At 39.2% G+C, this 21364-nt stretch overlaps 1 protein-coding gene across 5 annotated transcripts in view; it reads right to left on the bottom strand.

Annotated features, from left to right (window-relative positions):
- FGF13 (fibroblast growth factor 13) overlaps positions 1 to 21364 on the bottom strand; it is a 497312-nt gene that overhangs the window by 180931 nt on the left and 295017 nt on the right. For 4 of the 5 annotated variants that reach the window (XM_079124747.1, XM_079124745.1, XM_079124746.1 and 1 more), the window contains exon 3: positions 11846 to 12013. The exons of the other annotated variant lie outside the window; for it this stretch is intronic. In XM_079124747.1, coding sequence (XP_078980873.1) covers positions 11846 to 12013 — 168 coding nt within the window. The remainder of the gene's footprint in view (positions 1 to 11845; positions 12014 to 21364) is intronic. 5 annotated transcript variants of the gene reach the window in all.

Below are 21364 nucleotides of genomic sequence, written 5' to 3'. Positions count from 1 at the left end.
TAGAGTTACTATCTTTCTTGACATGATGTTCTTAGTCCCAAGCATGATGCATCATTGTGCAAGACAGTAAATATCTATTGACAAATATATCCATTCTGTTAATGCTGATTAGAAACAGTCGCTTGCTGCCAGGAATTAGGGCAAATGGCCCATTGAACTCTGAATATCCAAATTTGTTAGATGAGTAGGTTATTTGTAATGTCAATTATTTTTTGAGTGCTTCTTGTTGCCAGACACATATCATTTAGTAAAGCTCTATTCAGAAGTCATGAAATAAAGGCTGTACATGTTTTAAGTAAAGTCCATACTGGGAAGGGAAATAGAAGTCATTTAAATCACTAGTGTCTGTTTCCAAAGCCAAAACAGCACTAGAGAAAAAGGTCCTCAAAGTATTCTACTTTGCTTTGGGGAATTTTTTTCCTTCCTCAAGCAAATATTCTGGGTATATTTAACGAATTATCCACTAAGTGAACAGCTAACCAAGCATGCCAATTAGAGATTTACTGAATCAGTTCATGAATCGTCTAACATGGATGCAAAAGAGTACTTTCTCTGAGAAAAATCAAGAGTACAGAAGAAAAAAATCACTGATGAAGAAACAAGGGGAAAAAGTAACTGGCTAGCAGTTTCTATAATCCCCACCTTTTGAAATGCCCTCTGTTCCTTCCTTGTTGCATGAAACAAACCAGATTTTGTTCAGAGCCTGAGGTAACCTGCTAGACAAACATCCTTGCTGTATGAATGAATGGTTTACTTGGACCCACAGTGTCCTATTGACAGGTGGGATTAGTCTGGGCTTTGCTGGATTGGATGGATCTTAAGAAGGATGACAGTGGAGGAAACCCGTGAACTCTACAACTTCTCTGTCTGCATTTAATTTCCCTAATTAACTATTATGAGTACTAGTATGTGTCTCTATGTTTGTTCAGACCCTCTTTGAATGGAGATTAGCAACCACAGAAGGGTACATTTCCCTTGTCCCTGTGTTTTGTGTTTTGCAGTGGAGCAGAATCAATTTTGTCACCACAGAGGCAATGGAAAGTCTCTGACCGAAGTCAACCAAGATGGCTCCTGACCCACTGAGGTCCTTAGTGAAGAGTCTGTCTGCATCTAATCCAGTTAAAGTTATCTATGCTTACACAGAGAGAGACAGAATGAGTAAATAATCCCAATATGGATATGGTGGTCCTTATTGTAGACAGACTGTCCTAAAAGGGGAGCTGCTCCTCTCATTGCACAAGATCCCTGTAATCCAAGGTAGGAATAAAAATCCAGAGCAAGAATAAAAACTCAAGAATTCTCACTGGGGGTGCCCAAATCCAGATGACCTAAAAACAGGTCTTCACTACCTGTGTGAACCCCACCTAAAATCATGACAGCTAGAAAACTCTGCCTCATCCTTTCCCTTTTTGGGACAAGGCAGCTCATGACAGAATCAGCAAAGCCAGCTTTAAGGCCTAGTGGTTCCATGAGGTAAACTATGGGATTGAAGTATTCCTCCATTTAGCGAGCATTGCAGTAAATAATGAACTTCGGAGACCAGATGCTCATATAGGGAACAAAGTGGAAGAACATGGGACACATCTCAGGGATGCTTCTTCATTTAACCCCCTGCCTATCACTTCTGCAACATTTGAACCAGGATGAGGGAATATACAAAGGAAATCCTCCTTTGGGTACATTGAGTAAGTATACTCTCTTGTAAGGTTTCGAAGAATTCTATGATTTTCTTCTGAATAGTACCTCTGACTGGCATGGAAAAGATGGGGCAGAGTTCTTTTTTTGTGTTTTGTGCCTGAAAGGATCAGAGTACAGGAGGAGCTGAGGCAGCACAGTATGGTGGAAAAGATCAGACTTGGGAGATAAATAATCCAATTAATTAATTGGATATCAAACTCCAATTAAGACACTGATTAGCCATGACTCTGAATGAGTTATGTCACAGACCTGCACTCCAACTTCCCCATCATGCCTTTCAAGACTGATGACACCTACCTCACGTGGTGGCTGGGAAGATTAACAATAATAAACGTGAAGGGCCTGATGCAGAAAAGTTGCTAAAAATTGACAGCTAAGCATCTAGCCAAAGCACAGTTTAGAATACATCATGAAAATCCTGGGACCTCTTTCTTCATGCTTCTGGAGGGATGATGACCATTACACACAATCCCACTCCATTTGAAAGTCATAAAGAACAATGTCTTGACAGTGATCCAACTGAGTTTGGCAGGACTTGCTCCTCACATGTCTTAAGTCCCATCTATGTAATGAAGGTTTTGTCACACAGGGACTTAGGTCAACTAAGTGAGACAAGTTGGAGGTGGAAGGTCAACTGGCCTGAGGTGATCAAGAACTGGCTGAAGCTGAGAAGCTTACACCAGTACAGGGAGTGAATTCCATCTTGGAATGCTACAAATGGTAAAGCATTTTGCCCAAGTCAAATTTAATGAATATTTCCTTGAAAACATTTAAAAATCACATCTGAATGTTTCTCTTCTCTCCCCAAAGCAAGCCACCTCTTTATTGTTCTTCTGAAAGCAGTCAAAAGGTCTCTCCACCTCTGGTTATATATATAGATCAGGCAATGTGTCTCAGCAAAATGATACTGTCATCACTAGAGAAAAAAAAGGGAGTGCCTTCTGGGGACACCCTACCTATGATATACATTCTCCTATTAACAGAAAGACAATAGACTCTGGATTGACAAATTTCATTTGAGTATTTGCTCTACCATTCACCAGCCAGGTGACCTTGGGCAAGTTATTTCACTTTTCTGAGTCTCGATTTCCTTATTCATAAAATGGAGAAAAGACCTGCTTGCCTCCAAGGATTGCTATGAGAATTAAAGCAATGTTAGGTAAACCTGGTACACATACTGAGCTCTAGATAATTGTCAGTTATTGTTTTCTTTTGTTATTAATTACCATAGGCCAGAGAATAGTGTTCCCATGAGTTACGAGAGAATCTGTTGTGATTAGCCCCATCTGTAGGTAATATCTAATCCTATGGGGCTCAGGAAATATTCAAGGCAAGTCTTAACATTTCCATCAGTGGTAGTGATTTTATTGCACTCAGAAAAAATTAAGCTATGGAATTGGATTTTTAATAATTTGAATGACATTTCCTCATTTCTACTATTACAGGTGGAGAGGAACATCACCTAGCTTAAAGAAAGGAGAGAAGGCAAGTGATCTGTTTATTTACTTAATCCAAGAACAGTTCTATCACATTCAAATTGATTTCATTATTCCCTCATCATTCTACTATATCTTTGTGTGCCCAGATAAATCGTCAGCTCTTTGATGATAAGGTTTTGTCACACAGGGACTTAGGTCATCAGGTAATATTATTACTCCTTTTTAGCACTGCACCCCACCTAACCCCAGACCCAGGGAATGAACAAGCACCTCCTGAGGCCCTTCTGCTTTTGACATTCCCTTCCTCATGCAAAGGTGAGGATGGAGTGTGGACAGCATTTTATTCCTTTAAACATTGACACCTTTGGCAATAAAATTGTATGTATGCACATATGGAAGAAGAAGAGGAAAACTCAGCACTGAGAGAAACCATGGAAGGTAAAGGTCATGTGCTTTGGAAGCCAGAAAAGCTAGATTCAAATCACATCCTGCCCATTTATTGAGGACATACTTAAGCTTTCTGTATCTTCATTCATCTGTTTAGTGAGGGCAGCAGTCCCTACTTAATAGGGTTTTGGTGCTCCTGTCTTCAAGGAACTTGAGTGTTTTCCCTATATGGAGATGTGCCCAGTTGAAGGTACTCTCTTACCTCCCCCAATGGAAGGCCTGGTCTTGGAGCCAAAGTTGTTTGTTGCTTTCAAAGTCTGATGTGCCTGAAGGTTGCCTTGGAACAGTTCTGAGAACATACATCTTAAAATAGCTGGGTCTCCTAAGTAGACATCTGCTAGCACCTGGGTAGAAGTGGACATGTGACTTTCACATGTTGGAGTGAGTGTGGATATTGGCTGTGAGGCAAGACAAGGGTAAGTGTTGATAAATGCAGGATGTAACATCTCTTGTTCAACACTTTCCCATGGGTATTACTCAAGCTGCTTATTAAGTACGTGGAGAAATACTGCAGAGTTTAACAGATGAATACCTGAATCAGTGTAATTTAGAATGCTAGGAATGATTTATAAATGGATAGAAATTAAAGCCTCCCAATTAGGTCAAAGACAGTGTTCACATGCATGCTGCTATAATGATGTGATGCTGAGGTAGATGATTATGTCTATTTGATAAAGGAGCAATGCTTCAATAATGACAGCCTCTGATGTAACCTAGGCTATGAGCAGCTTGAGTCAAGTTTTGTCATGTCACTAGAGCAGCAGCAATCAAGTAATGAGGCTGTGGTACTTTTCTGGCATATCAAAATATTCTTTCTCCTTATCCATCTTCTTCAAGTGCACTCACACATGGGACCTGAGAAACTTCCACCCACATTTGCAAGCTGCACTAGGAGTCTGAGAGCAGATCGAGTGTGACAAGAATTGCTTGCAAGAAAGGATGTTGGTCACAAGGTGGCAGATTACCACGCTCCTATGGAAAAGTCTGATTATTTTTCTAAAAGCTCAGAATGACACAAGAGGCAAGAAAACTTCAGAGAAGGGTGTGTTTGTGGTTGAAAAGATGGATACCTTACATGGCCACAAGTTCTAAAGGTTATATAAGTGCTGCTTGTCCAGCTGTGCCCTCTAATCACGGGGCACCTCTTGAAGAGGCCCAAGCAATCAATGTGATAAGATTTTGGAAATGACAGCTGACATCAAGCAACAGGCTGAATGCCAAGGTAGTTATTTTCTAAGGTAGTGATTCCAAATCTGTTAGCACATTAGAATCACCTTGCGAGATTTTTTTTAAAGTACCCATGTTGAGCCTTCACCATCAGAGATTTTGGAGATTTTCTGTTTTCTTTTTTTTGGTTGATTTTTGTTTGGTGTGAGGTTTAGGCATCAACATTATTTAAACAGTCCTCAGGTGATTTCAATGTGAAGACAAGGTTGAAGATCACTAATCTAAAGGAGTTATTACTCAGATATCATCCACAGGCTCAGGGCTGGTCTGGGAACTATGTTACTAAAAACGTTTTTTGTTTTGTTTTATTTAGTTCAATTGACATTAGTTTTCACAGCAAGACAGCAATACTTGCTTGATGAAGGAAGCAGTGCATTATTTACATTCTACCACAAGATCCTTATATTGCCATGGACTAGAAACAAAGCGTTTCAGACCCAGAACTGATCCATGGACCACACTTTGAGTAGCATGTAGTAGGTGGGAGTTAGAGAAAAAGGGAAGGAAGAGCAAGCATTTTAAAAAGTGTGATATTTGTCAAAATCAAGCTTTGATGAGAATACACTGCTCAATGGAGCTGCCACAGCCTTCCAAACACATACTTGTGGGATGTTAATGGGTCTAAGGAGTAAGAAAGTTCCAGTAGCTAGAAGATGTTTACAATGATCTTGTGTGAAGTAAGACAGTTTCCTCATCTGCAAAACTTCTCAAAACATTAAATATACTCATGCATTCATGACTCTCTAAGGATGGTACATAATTTGGGATACATGTTTGATTGTAGAATCTGCCTTTTCATAAAGATATTACGCAATCTTTGTCATGAAACATAATTGGAAAACAATGATTTGGTGATTATTTAAGAATCTGAGAGAAAGAATACAGTTCATTCCTGCATTCTACTCAGTCAACGGAGTTGTAATTTAAAACAAAAGATGGGATGAATGTTGAAGTAGCAGCAACAGCAAATGCTTATACATCTCCTTGGTAAAGGAAAAGAGCCATGTTAGGGTTGGCCTTGACTTAGGGAATCAACCTTTGTGGATGCAGAGCACAGTCTAGCAGGTCACACCAGGCTAAGCCAGAAGGGTAGATTTTCTTCAATGGCTTGTCAATCAAATGTGCAAAGAAGAAGAAGAAGAAGAAGAAGAAGAAAAAAAAAAAAGAACACCAAGAGCAGTTGCTGAGACATCAAAGCCCAGGAGCATGTTGGCAACACCATCTCTGATGTAATGGCTTTGAAGAGGGCAGCACACACATGGATGGAAAATTCCCATATTTTTTTCAGGTAACACACTGTGATTGTGACTTACATCAAAGTTACCATTGCAAGAATGGAGGAAGGAGGAACTGTATAGAGGGAAAAGAGGGGTGGGAGGGGTGGGGGGAAGGAAAAAAATAACAGAATGAATCAAACATTACCCTATGTAAATGTATGATTACACAAATGGTATGTCTTGACTCCATGTACAAACAGAGAAACAACATGTATCCCATTTGTTTACAATAAAAAAGATTTTAAAAAATCACCATTGCACAGTATCCTTTACCCAGTAGACCTTTCAGAGCATTTCCTAGAATGATGTCATATCAAACATAAATGCCTGAAACAGGTCATCAGTTCTGTATTCACATGGCAATAAAATTTACTCCCAACATTTTGAAGGGAAACCTGGAGAAGAAAGTTACCAGGAAAGACTACTTTGTCTCAAGAAAACATCACCACCATGATGGGAACACCTACGCTCAAAAGAGACAGGAGGCCTGTTACTTTAAAAAGTGAATCATATTTTCCAAGAACAAATGGTTATTAGTTTGTACTGTAAAAGCCATCCTAGAAACTGAATTGAGATGCATATATTCAATAAGAGAATAATAAATGCCCATCCTGTCCTGAAATTGAATCATTGGCTCCTAAGTATACTTCCTGGATTAGATTACAAGTTTTCCAGAGTGCAGAAGCTACCCCCAAAATATGACTTAATTTCATGCTTGCTGCCATAAGGAGAGGAAATAGGAGGGAACTGAGAACATGTGTTAGTGCCATTTCCGGTTTCCTAATGTAATTACGATATAACAAGTTGTTTTCTAAGAAATAATTGACATGCAACTAAGAGAAGCACTTTTTGGAATACTTTGTAGGGAGAACATGAGCTTTACTGGTTGCTAAATCAACAGGGCCTCCAGATTTCTGCATTTTATTTGGACTCATATTTTTATCGGGATGGGGACTCTGCAATTAAACTGTCATTTGTTTCAATGAAAAAAGAAACCTTTCTGGTGTTGTTTTGTCATCTTTCAGGTCATGAATCAAAGGCAGGGTGACTTACAATCAAATCAGTTACTTTGCAATAAAACAGTTTGGAATAAAGTGCTTTTATCTTTTCATAGCTACCCAAACAAATGGGCCAATATTTTCCTAACAGAATAGGGATATTTCATCAGTTCTCATCCTCAAAGTGACAGATATGGAACCCAGTTTTATTTTTCCTAAAGGACGTCTTCAGGTGTCAAGTGTCAGAGGTTGTTACCTAATTCCAGCTTAGTGACAAAAGGATTTAATAACAGTAGTTTAGATTAGTCACACTATTAATTCAAATTGATACTGACCTACTTTTCAAAAGGAAAATTAGTATTAAAATGAGAAAGGCACAACAACAGGAGACAACAAAGTTAGAAGAAATTAAGATGAAAACATTTTCATCAGCAAGTCCTGTAATATTTCTCTATGGTTTCCCGAACCTATCATTTTGGCAATACTGATATTCATGATGATATATGCTCTTTCTAGGATAACAAAAAAACCAAAGAAATCATCATTGTGATGGTCAAAAATATATCCCCTTAACATTTAGCATAGAATTGTGCTTTCTCTTGGTTGGTAAAGCCTATGGTACTTTATCTCCTGTCTCAAGCATAGATCTTCTCCTCTAACAAACACCACTGTGGTTGGATACCTCTCCAAATACAAAGGTTATGAATGACCCCAGCCCAGCCTGGGAGGGGTGTGTGTGTGTGTGTGTGTGTGTGTGTGTGTGTGTGTATGCATGCCATTTGAAAACAGGCTATAGTAAAGAGACCAATGCCTGATTAAAAGATGGTGACAAATCACTGAGCTTGGTAATATTTTCTTCCATCACATTAATTCCTTCAAATTTACTATTATAATCAGAATTTTCAATCCTAAAAGCAAACACCAGGAATCCATGATTTATTTGTCTCTGTAGATTTTCAACACCATCTACTTGTAAGTGTGTGTCTCTAGGCGTGATTATTTTAACAATCTTCAAACATCAGAAAAAGCCCAATGAGTGCCATTTAGGAATGAGGAGCTGTGCTGATAATAGATTGGCTTCCAGGAGTTACTCTAATCAGTGATTTCATTTGGCACACGTAGCATAGAAAGAAAAAAAAATGAACAAAGGAACAAAGCTATGAAGATTATACTTTCTCTTGCCAAAAGGCTCCTGGAACAGTAAGAAAAAGATTTTGGTAACGATCTCCCCTTTCCACACAGCTTTCTTATAACAAAGATTATTGCTGGTACCAGGCCAAATTAGACTCTCTGATATTTGTATGTGCTTCTTCAGCCAAATTTCAGTACTCATATAAGTACTCACTTATATCATAAGTGGTTTTTATGGAAATAATCACATCACTGAAAATCACAAGTATTTGGAACAGATTAAAAAATTGTTTTCAAATAGATTGTTCGTAAATAGAAACTCATGTTTAGCAAAGAATAATTTTGGCTTAGTGTATCCTGAAAAGCCAGTGATATATTTCAGCCCACCTATGTGTTTTTACATGGATTATGGGGGGTCCCGCACATGACCCAAAAATGCCTTTAAAAGACATGTTAAAGAACCATGTTAATGAAGTTATCCATATCAAATCTTAGGTGGTCATAAACTTTGGGAATAACTTGGCCCTCACATACCACTGTCACCCAAAAGAAACACCAAGACTTTATCTATACTAATACAAAAACAGTTTGATTTTGTCAATTCAGTAATGGAAAGCAAACTAATTCCAGCTTTATCATGAAACACATAGATCTTTTGACCTAAGTTAATAATATCTAAAACTTATGCAAGTCAAACTTTTATTTTCTCCCAAATGTAAATGAATATTTCATTTTTCACTTCAGAGTTTCTGACACTGTATAAACACCACCTCGTTAGAAGAGGTCATACTGGCAGATTAGCATTGCACAAACCAAACAAATGGATGGCTTAACCATTGCTTATTCCTGCTGTGAAATTGGTGGGCATTCACAGTCAATGTCAATTAAGGTCTCATGCTTTGGCTCAGAGACCAGGATAGGGAGTATCTCTTCAAAGTGCTTCACCTGGGAATAAAATGTTTCACTGTATGCACTTGGTTTGGATCTAAGATATTAACCAATTGTAATAAGGAGATCTTTTATTTCTACTAATGACAACAAAATGCTATAGCAACTTTGAGAGAGAACTGAAGACTACATTATAGCATTTAAAAACCTGTCTTGAAAAAATCTTCCAGGTTGCCAGAATGGCTATTGAACATTTCCAAACCCACAGTTACTTCACCTCCTGGAAATGACAAGCTTCAGTATCCTATGGGAAGTAAGCATGTTAATTTCTCGGCATTGTTTCCTTATTTACCCAAGGTCTGTTCCACAGCACATTTTCTTTTGCCCCGTCTAAGGTCTTCTGGATCCTGTTCATCTGTACAGAGATGAAGCATTTTCATTTGTAGGTCTGGGTTTACCATTAGCTTCTGGGCTCTTGTTTGAAGGGGTACAGTACAATTTAAGCAGTATTAGCATGTTACCCCAGAAAAACTCTAATGAATCTAATTCAATTTACAAACAATTCAGAAAAATAAGAAGGGAAATACTAGCTCCAATACCCCAGAGGACATGAAAGGAGATCAAAACCAAGGGAAATCTTCAATCTGAAAGAAGACAATGCCCACCATCAAAGTATACAAATGAAAAGATTACAGCCACACTCAATATGATGGCAGTCATTCAGTATATGGATGAAATGACAGATTAAAAACTGCCCAAACTTTATACAGGAGCATTTAACTGCTATCCACTCTCTAAAGAATACTTCATATCAGAAAACATTCACAACAGGATTCACAATACACTCCAGATGGTACTTGAAAATTAACAGATCCTGTCAAAACTGCATGCAATAAAAAGATGGGGTCTTAAATTTGGTTATTCAACTTTAATCCAAGGTATTGTTGAAGCAATTTTAAGTTTCTAACCAATTGCTTGACTGAATTTAGTCAGTGGCTTCCTAAATGGCTTATTTTTCTTACCCAAAGCAAATTTTGCATTTCAGGCTAATTTGCAAGTACAAAAACAGTATCTCTATGTGTGTATACATGCATATGTAATTTGAAAGAGAAGAAAGAAGAAAATAATAGAATGCATTATATATAGTAAAGTAATTGCCACTGGTTAAAAAGGTTTTGTTTCAGTAAAGTCGAAATCAAGTTAGTAGGTTCTCTACTAAACCACCAATAGGTCGATTTTACTCACTGTAGAGGGTCACCATTTCCACCTGCAGATGAATAAGTGTTGACATCAGAACTCACACTCAAAGTGGATAGGTTAGGTACCAAAAGTAGGGGAAAATAAATCCAAAGGCTCTACTCTATTGCTGAAATAGAATTAAACATAGACACATATAGGCTTTTCATTTTCTACCAATGAACACATTAAACTCTATTTAAAAGAAAGAGAAGGAGAAATTTGAGATGTAAAATCTTGCCTCTCAAACCATGGACTGGAGTCCACATGTAGTAATTTCCTTGCATATCAAACTTCCAACCAAACCCGGTGGCAGTGTTTTCCAGATGAGAAAGACAGTTATAGTGAGGATCCCCGCAATGTTGCAAAGGGACAACAAATAGGAACAAAGTCACTTTTAGAAAACATAGAAGAACCATTTATGCATTATGTGTATATCAACTACCAAAGGAGGGATGAATTTGTCACTTTCAGTGTTATTCATCAGAAAACTGCAATAGTATTTGATATGAGGGAAAGATGGGCTGTTGTATAATAAGAATTCCAATAGCAAACATATTATAATAATCAATTGTCATCTTTGAAGTTGAAATACACACAGATGCAATAAAATTACTACATTTTATTTGTACGTTATCAATTTGTTTTTGCAATAATGAGGATTGCACCCAGGACCTCACACATGCCAGGCAAGCACTCTGACACTGAGCCACATCCCCAGTCCTTCTGTATTTTATTTATAATGTGAAAACAGTCCTGTCTGAAATGTGCAAAACTGTTGGAACAAATGCAAGATTATCTTCTGGTCAGGCAAGGTACTTCAGAGAGAGTTTTGTCACAAGGATTAGAATGAATACCTTATTAATCTGAGTTTAAGTAATAGCAAGCAGAGTTGTCCAAACCTGTACTTGAGCTGAAAAGAAGAACAAACTACTCATAGTCTCCTGCAGGCATGCATTTCACTATGGCAAAGTGCAACTGGACGTGCATTACATGGGAAGTCTGGACCCGCTTCAGCGAACTAAGTGGATCATGAGCATTCTTCCAGAGCAATGCAGAAGCTTTATGGAGTGGAGGAGAGTTAGAAAATTTGAAACAATCTTCTCATTATTTCATTTCAGAAGTGTCATTCCTCAGCTGACTGCTGCTTCAGGAATGCAAGGTGATAGGGAACAGACTTGGCCAGATGTTGGCTACAGGAGCAAGCAACGTTGCCAGCCAAAACCGGGCAGTGTCATGACACCAACTGAAAATGTTTCAGCTGCAAAAAGCAGGAGGATGCTGCGCGCTGTGCCAGAGATGATTGTTTTATACAGTGTCCCATCTGAGACTGCATAACACATTCACCGGCGAGCCAGGGGGCCTCCTAGTCATAGCAGGGGCCGAACAACACACAGCACACCAGAGGGCAATGCACAATCAAAAAGAAAAAAAAAAAAAAAAGGAGAGAGAGAAAGAAGAATGAGAGAAAACAAGCAAAAACACGCGTGTGTCGGCCACAAACCTTCGGGCTCTGTGTTCTCTTTGTGGTGTACTTGCTTCAGCGGGCAGCAGAAGATTTCGTGACACTTAGCACGAAAGGGGGACTCTTTTTTCTTTAATTCCGCAGATTGGATGGAATCTTGCCGTAACATAATGTATTCCTGTGTGCCAGGGGGGGCGTCATCCAGAACTGTGGTCACCACATAACAAAATGAACTCAAGTTAGAGCTTTATGAAAGCAGTGAACATCATAAACCAAACCTATACCCAGGGAAAGATTAATGAAACAACATTCATACCCAAGTTTCAAAGAAACACTTTAAATAACTTGGTGATTTTATTTGTAGGGAATGAGTTTAAAATACTAAAGTCCTGGAGATAGCTACTCAATTATGTGTACCTGTATGGATAGTATGATCAAAATTTAAGTTTTTTTAAATTTACTTATTTTTGTTACCAGGGATAGAACACAGGGTGCTTAACCACCAAGGCACATCCCGTCATTTTAATTTTTTTTTTTTTTTTATTTAGAGATAGGGTCTCACTAAGTTGCTTATGGCTTTGCTAAGTTGCTGAGGCTGTCTTTGGTATTGCAATCCTCCTGCCTCAGCCTCCTGAGCTGCTGGGATTACAGATGTGCTCCACCACACCTGGTGCAATTTAACCTGCAATAAATAAAATATCTTAATTATCCATAGCCATACTGTGTATGTAAATAAACACCATGTAGAGCTCACGTGCTCCCCTTTGAGATGCAGTATAAACATTTACAGATGAAACTGCCTAATGTTGACCAATTATCTGTGAGTTAACTTAAGGTTCTTGGTCTGCTTTTGGTGAGGGCCTGACTTCCAAGAGGTGTGTACTAAGTCTGCAGAGAATGGAGGATTCTGCTCTTTGGTTTCTCAAGAGAACTGGGGCCATGATAAATGCCCTTCAGATGTTCAAAAACCTTTATGAAGTGCAGAGATTCTGGCTGATGGCCCAATAATCAACCATGGATCAAAGACCTACCTTATTGGATTGTGGAAGAGCAGGACCTGGTTTACTAATTTGGGTCTTTTAGATACACACCAGGCTCCTCTCAGTCTGTCTTTTCTTTCTAGGCCCGTGTGTGTTTCCTAAGTAGCCTATGCAGCAGTAGAGGTTTTTCCCTGCAAAACCCAGATGGCTGCCTTTATAGGGTCCACTGCTACATTCTATAGTCTGAAAACCTCCCACCAAAGTGGGTGCAAATTTGATCTGCATTTGCAGAAACAGGGAACAAACCCCAGAATGATTTTTTTTTCTCTTTCACACTCTTCCCAGTGAGGCTCTTCCCTTTCACCAGGAGTGAGTCAGTGCCTGCAAAGCTGTGATTAATGATTTGCTGACTCATTCTAGTCCCCCAAATGTATACACTTAACATGCATTTAGGAGGATTGACACCACCAGCAGATTTCTTATGGGGAGACTAATGCTGTGGTGTTTGTAAAAAGTAAGCGGTTTACAGCTGAATTTAGATGGGATCTGAAGTTTCTGCATTTGGCAAAACATTCCTGACTCACTGGCTGGGATTTTAATGGGCTTTAAGAACTTCCTTTCATATCGGGGGTGGGGGGGGATGACATAAAAACCAACATAACTTTTAAATTCATATTATGAGTTTGGAACAAGTTCTTGATAGATTGCCTGTATTTGGAATCATTGTCATCCTTTATAAGTTATTAAATTATGCAAGAAAGTGATGAATATTTTAGTTCTCTATTTTGTTCTAACAATCAGTGGCAGTAATCAAAAATATTCTATAGATACACCAGCATAGCTTTTCCCAGCACAGAGTTCCCTTTATCTACTAGGGATGTTACCACAACTTTTTAGGATCTTGTTGTGGAATACACATCTTTGCTAGCAACAGCTGCTGTTCAAAACATGTGCAAACATTTCCTGCCATGAGCAGATAGTTATGATAATATAGACACTTATCAAATTCCAGTATCACAGCTGAAGACAAATTCTGATTTTTACCATCCAAAATATTTAAAGAAAACTCCCAAATTAGAACACATTAAAAAAAAAACCCGTGATTATATGAAAACTGAGAAATTCCATTTTCATCAAGTGCTATATAGAAAACACATTTTAAGATTAAAGGGCAATTGGAGGATAAAAACGAATAAATGACTTGTAGATTGCACAGGAAAGTTGTTGCTCAGGGACACATGATGTACGTATTGGTAAATTGTCTTCCATTTTCATTGTTCAATAGCAACAATGATGTCACAAACAGGCATTTCTGGAGATTAATGGTGGACCAAAGCTAATAGCCTTTGGCTGACTCTCCAGCCATCAGCTTTTCCCAGCTGGTCATTAATTCCCAGAAAATGCCTTACACTGCCATCATTATTGTTTAATTAGATACAACTGGTTATCTGTACCATACAACAAAATTCTAGCAAAATCTGCATGCTGACTGATACAAGGGCTAACCCCAAAATTCATCATGATGGAGAAAGCATGAAGGTCACGAAAGTGCAGGATAATTGTATACCACAAAATTCCCTCTCTCCTGTTATTTCTAAACTGAATTTAGCAAGTGCAAAAGGTGCCAAGATGAGAGCATTTAAGGAGCCATCTGAGTAATAACCACAGGCACAGAACATTTCCTTGAAAATCGTGAACATCTGGGAGTTAATGGCTCAGCTTTGGGTCACAGGCTGTCTCTCTACCCAATGCCTCAAACATCAGTCAAGCCAGGCAACACAGAAAAAAATAAAGAATACCCAAACTAACATAGAAATATTTTGGATTTTCTAACCATAAATGGCATTGTATAAGCAATAACTCAGTTGAATCTATAAAATGTCTAACCTTAAAGTTATTTTGGAGGAAAACTAAAACTATTATATCAAATCCTCTTATTCCCAGGACTGTCAGGTGGGAGAATGGCTGTATGTGCAGTGCAGAGCAACAGGACAGAAAGGGGATGTCCCGCAGGATACCAGCACTAAGGCAGGTGGGGAGCTTTGTTCTACTTCCCTAAGGAAGGGATGAAGATACTGGACTTCCAAGGATCACCAGTTCTAGAAAAATGAAGGAGTTACAAAGAAGTCACCTCATCAGAAGAGGGAAAATGAGAATCTTCTTTTCCTGGATTATTCCACTGTTCTCAGCCAATTCCCTGCTTCTAGTAAATTCCCTTCTTGCCCACAACCTCTACCCTTACTCCTCCCTCCATTCATTGGAACCAGTGAGGCCTCTTGCTCTTTCCAACAATAGATTTGTCCAACTCTGGTGGGGTGGAGGGTCAAAAATCTCCACTGAGTAGGTAGACACTGGGATTATACAAAGCTTCTTCCTCTTTCAGAGGTTCAGCTTGACTCTACAAGACAGATAAGGTGGTAACCGGGGCTCAGAATTGGTTTCTGAATCCAGGAGACCCATCCTTTTCAAAAGGCTGCTGAGCCCCATGAGAACCGCAGTGAAGTGGTATGCCTCCAGGGAATTTTCACCGACAAAGCAGCACTCCCAGTCTGGACCACACAACCCACCCTCTCAGGATTCCAAAGTGCCACAAGAGTAGCACGGGGTTAGAAGAGACAAGTGCACACATGCAAATCCACACATTCACAGACACACAGACACTGACAGGTGGCATACTCAGACACAGAGGTGACAAGAATAAGTGACCTTAGAAATGGAATGATACTCATGAGCACAACTTATGAAGGAGCTTGTTCTCATTACAAAAAGGGTTCTATCAATTAAGCATTAGGTGGGTAAGCCTGCATCTAGATTTTGTTTCTCAGCAGAAACTTTGGACTGATACAGAACCATCCCCACTCTTTAGCAGACGTCTCACCAATTACCAAAATCAAGGACAGGAACAAGGAGCAGCCATGATAAGAGAATTTGGTAGAGTCCAAGCCTGCTGACCTGGTCTAAGATACTTATACTCACAAAATATTCCCATTTCAATCTAGGAATCAATTTATAGCAGTACTTAACCTCTGATAAGTATTTAAAATTTCCATGTACTATATCTTTGAAATGCATTTTTGTTTGCTTTTTACATGAATGGGGAATGAACCCAGGGCTTCACAAATGCTAGGCAAAGCACTCTACCACTGAGCCACATTCTGAGTGCATTTTATATTTTTATTTTGAAACAGGGTCTCCCCAGATTGCCCAGTCTGGCTTTGAACTTGCGATCGTCCTGCTGTAGCTTCCCAAGTAGATGGGATTGTAGGCATGCAATGCCATGCTTGGTTGAAATATACTTTAATTAAACAGTTCATCATTTATCTTTCCATATTTAGTAAGTCTAGCTCTTGCTTTATAAAAGTATATCAACAATTATTGATATAAAACAGTACCCACAAATTTAGTAATATGACATAATCCTCTATGTCATTCCAAACAATTTCTTTAGAGATAATTTAATGCAATCTTTTTGTCTTAAAAAAAGGAAAGTATGGCTTAGGAAGGAGAAATGGCTTGAAAAAGTCACACAGTAAGTTATTGGAAAAACCCAGCCCAGAAACAGGATTCTGGTATGTTTACCAGAAAGTCTAATTGTATACTACTTTGTAAAAGTTTCAATATATTGATAGTGATCAGGTCTTTTGGAATGTCTTAACTTCTATGATTACCTCTATCTAAAACCAATTTTCTTTCTTTATTTAAAGACAGAAAAGTAAGCAGAGACAGCCTAGGAAATAATTTAGACAATGCCAGAAAAGGCACTTCCCCTGTCACCAGGCCACTGTAATTCGCAGGGTTTACTAGCATCAAGCTGGAAACAGTTAACAAGCCCTAAATTATTTGATGGTGCTATGTTTTGGTTTTTGGTTTTTTTGTTTGTTTTTAAATTAACTCTTCACAAAGAAGACTCAACATAATTAATGATACATGGTTTTAAATCAAAGCAAATCTAGGATCACCAGGGCAACAGAAATGAATACAGTAATGAGACTACCAAAGTTATTAGACATACATTAGTGATTCCAACCAGAAAATACTTAAAAAACTTCTATGAAACAGAAAATATGACATAATATACAGATTACCAAATGTCCTCATGTAATCAGAAAAAAAGTGAGAAGAAAATGCACTAATTACTATAGTCAGTCTTCCATGTCACTGAGTACCTGTCATGCTGAAAAGTACATAAAACCACAGGATCCGTTAGCTCAAGAGTCACATTCCGCCTCCCTCCCTATCTATTTATCTATAGATAATATTAAGCTTTATTGCCACAGTGGACACTATCAAGAAGGCAGGTTTAAATATGCATGCATAACTTAAGTAAATAAGTCAACAAAGAGAAGAATGATAATAGTCATTAAAGTTGGTGAAGGTGGATATAACTTTAAAATATTTGTTGAAGTTTTAGTTATATTCTGCTTTTTAATCCCCACCATTCTCTATCCAGTCCCCCATGCACTTGTAGGTCTTCCTCTACCCCATCTTTCCTCATGTCGTTCTGCTCTTTTCAGAGTAGAATGAAAGGCGAACATCTTACCCTGGTGCCCATTCCCCCTAAACCTCCTCAATTCCATTATATGCCTTCTTCTTGCTCATACTAGATTCCATTAGTCTCTAAACAATGTTGGACTTTATCTTGCCTCAAGGCCTTGGACTTGCTGTTTCCTCTGACTGCCCTTCTATGTACTTCAAGGTTCTACTGGAATGTACCCTATATAGATGCCTTTCTAGAAGTGCACTTGTCAGGATAATTATTTTATCTATCTATCTATCTATCTATCTATCTATCTATCTATCTATCTATCTATCTATCTATCTGTTTTGTCTGACTCTCAACATATGAAGTATAAGCACCCTCAGTCTGAGATATTTTATATCTCCTTTACCATATTATTTATGGGGTCCAGGACAGGGCCTCACTCCAAACTCACATTCAAAGAATTCTCATTAGTCTACTGAAAGATGCTCTCCTTCACTCACCCTTCCCACAATGCAAATGGTCAACTTCCTCTTCTAATTGTTAATTTCCATATAACATTTTATTAAGTTTATCTTGTGATGCCGTGGGACAGCTTTTAGGTCAACATTGTGGGCTTTTACTGAAAACTTAGAAGAATAATCACTTTCACATATATGCCTAGAATGTTCGCTAAGAACCATGTTTCAGTATCTTTGGAGAACACCTTTGTTTTGCAAATGGCCTAAAACACTTTGCATATGGTAATTTTATATGCACAAAATGAGTTCCTTCTAAGGATAGTCATGCCTCCCTTGAACATGTACATTAAGGAGTAGGAATAAATGGAAAGAGCACATTGCCTGGCATGTAGGAGGCACAAAGTAAGGGGGTGCTTCAGTGGAGGAAATGATATCCATGCCAGAGATGAGACTGCTGAGCCTGGCATTCTGGTTTGAAAATCAGAATCCCCAGCCCTACTCAACACTTTCTGTATGACCTCTGGAATTCCACTTTACTGCTCTGATCCTCAGTTTCCTCATATCAGAAATAAGAGATTTGGACTGGACCAGGGTTTCACAACATTGAACACTGGTACTTTGACCACTGGGGCCTAATAAATCTTTGTTGTAGGGTGCTGTTCTGTGCCTTGTGGGATGAGCAGCATCGCTACCTTCCACATGCTAGATGCCAGTAGCACCCTCCCCAGGTGTGACAGCCAAAAATGTTTACAGACATTGCCAAATGACTCCTACCATACCCACTGAAGCCATAATTGGCTTAATTGAGAATCAGTGAACTTGAAGATGGGTAGTCCTTCTAACCTACAGTCCTCTTTGTTGCACTATTCCAGAAGTCCCTTTGTGACACTCAGAGATGCTCACCATCCTCCAAGACATAGCAGTTCCATTCAAGGGACCTTGGCCCACAAGGATGAGGAAAAGAATGGAATGCAGGTGAGCATGCCAGTCACCCAGGGAACAGAACCCCTCTGACTGGTAAAGTGGAAAGCCTTCCTGCCACACATCAGTAGAGCACTTAGTTTAGGGAAAAGGATTTCCCAACTGAGTGCCATTGGTTGGGACTCAGTGAGTACTCTCAAGGGCCTTCTGTGAACAATAGGTGGGGTCCAGTAAACCAAAGCCCTGACTTAGGTGGGAATTAGAAGCAAGATGGAGAAACTGGGGGAACCTTCTTTGGCATTATGACAGCAGCTTCCTCCAGCCCTGGCCTTCTCATCATGTAATGGCCCATGTACCCAGGAAGAATACATCTGCCTGCTGAAGACACAAATGGATCCATTAAGAAGAAAAGGGCAGCTTTGAACCAGCAGAGTGTACTTCCAGAGGTCCTCTGCCTCAGCATAAATGACACACATCTTATCCCTGCTATAATTTTAAGTATGTGAGAAGAATATGGCAAGATCAGAGAGAAGTACATTCTGTCATAGAAAGCTGGGTATTGCTGTACATCTCAATGATATCGTTAGAAGAATTGACACTAGCCTGTAACTTTCAAGTTTTCTAGCCATATCTCATTGCACTACCCTTCCATAAATGCTGTTCAAGTACAATCAAATTGAAGCACGCAATACACTCACCTAAAGGACTTGTTAAGACACAGAAGGCTAGGTCCCACCCTCAGAATTACACTTTGTAGTGGTTTGGCATGGAGTCTGACAATGGGCATTTCTCATAAGTTCCCAGATGGTGATACTGCTGGGATTACACTTGGAGAACCAATATCCGCAAGATACCTGTTCTGGTGGGGTGCAGTGGCACACACCTGTAATCCCAGCACCCTGGGAGGCTGAAGCAGGAAGATCTCGAGTTGAAAGCTAGCCTCAGCAAAAGCGAGGTGCTAAGCAACTCAGTGAGACCCTGTCTCAAAATAAAATACAAAATAGGCCTGAGGAAGTGGCTCTGTCTCTCCTCAGTTACCTGTGCCTGTCTAAATTCTCTCTTGTCCAAGGCAAATACAATCTAAACCAGTGATTCTCAGCTGTGCCTCAGCATTAGAATCACCTGTGGGACTTTTAAAAACTAAAATACCCATGGTGGCAAGACAGACTAATTAAACCAGCATTTCCTGGCTGCAGCTTGAGCACTGGGAGGTTTTGAAGCTCCTCAGGTGTTTTGACTGCCTTGCCAGAGTTGAGAATAACCAATCCACATAAAGCTTTTCTTCACTCTCTCCAGTGAAAATTCCTTTCTCTTTTTCTCTGGAGGGCAAGTTCAGGCCCCTGATTATTTTTTCATTTCCATCTCTTCCTAGAGCTCAGGCCAGACTTGCCACCAATCCTTATGCAGTTGTGCAGTGGTGCTATTTACTGTGTAAAATGACACAAGCAGCCCCCTTCCAGCTTGAACCACCATGATAGATTACTCAGAGCTCTACTACAGCATTAGTCTAACCATGTTCTGTGTTCTCATCTTTAAAAATGAATATATCCTCACTAGCTAGTTTTATTTAACTCAATAAAACAAAACTCAGTTTTTCTTAATGTCCCTCAAGATCTTAGGCTGGTGAGTGAGTCACGACTTTGAACATGTGTCTTGCCCTGAAAGCAATCTATGAAACTCCATCTCTCCACTTTGGTCCCTCCTCATTAGTTCCTTCATGGGCTCCTCACCTTTAGGAGCCCGTATGGAAGCCTTTAGGGTTCATGAAGAACCATGTCAAACTTATATCAGCTGCAATCTTGGGGAAGTCAAAGTTCATAGGCACAAAAATGATAGCAGAAACTTAATAGGAAACTTGCTGGGGACTAGCTAGTTTAATATACAGGACCTTCTTCTTGGACATCATAAAAAAGGGAACTGGGGGGATATTTTCTAGAAATTGTTTCTTTAAATCCTACAATTTAGTGTTCTGATAGCTGCACAATAAAATTACCTGGAGAGCTTTTAGAAAGTGTCCATACATGAGACCAACCTCCAGAGACTCTGGTTTAATTGGTCTATGTGTGGGGTTTGGGTCTTGGTAGTCTAATGAGTTCCCCAGGTGGTTCTAAGGTACACTGAGGGTGACAAAGCAATATGTCTAATTGAATGAGAAAGAGAAAAACCCACAAGTGTAAGCACAATTAACTGCAAAAATGTTTTCTGAAGAGAAAAAAGGAAAAGCTCTACAAGAAGCTAGGACTTTAAAGTGCCAGGCTCTTTGATCAAGTGTGGAATACAAATGGATCTCTCAAGGAGTAGTGCAGTAGGCTGTCCTGGTAAAGTCCTTATAATTAACCTGTTCCGGTTTCAAATCATAGCCCCGTACTCCTTACCATCACCATGAATTTGGGCAAGTCATGTATTCTCTTTGGGGCTGTTTCTTTCCCCATAAAATAGAGTGATAGCTATTTTTAAGTGTAGACCCTGGTCTCCCAAGTGAGAACAAATACAATTGTTTTGAGGAAGCCAGTCACAATTCAACATTTTCAAAAAAAAAATACAGATAGCACTTTGAAAGAAATATGGCTTTTGCTTGTCAGTCAGCATGATGATCCATGAGCAGTACAGCCATCGTTTTTCTCCCCTGGGTCATTCTCCCTACTTTGGCTCAGAAACTAAAGTGAAGATCATGTGAAATTTTCTTTGGACCCTCTCTTCACTTTGGGTACCACCT

This window comes from Sciurus vulgaris, assembly GCF_902686455.1.
Source record: "Sciurus vulgaris genome assembly, chromosome: X".
NCBI classification, from domain to species: domain Eukaryota; kingdom Metazoa; phylum Chordata; class Mammalia; order Rodentia; family Sciuridae; genus Sciurus; species Sciurus vulgaris.
Note: the sequence above shows the minus strand (reverse complement) of the source record. Positions and strands in the feature narration are given on the sequence as shown.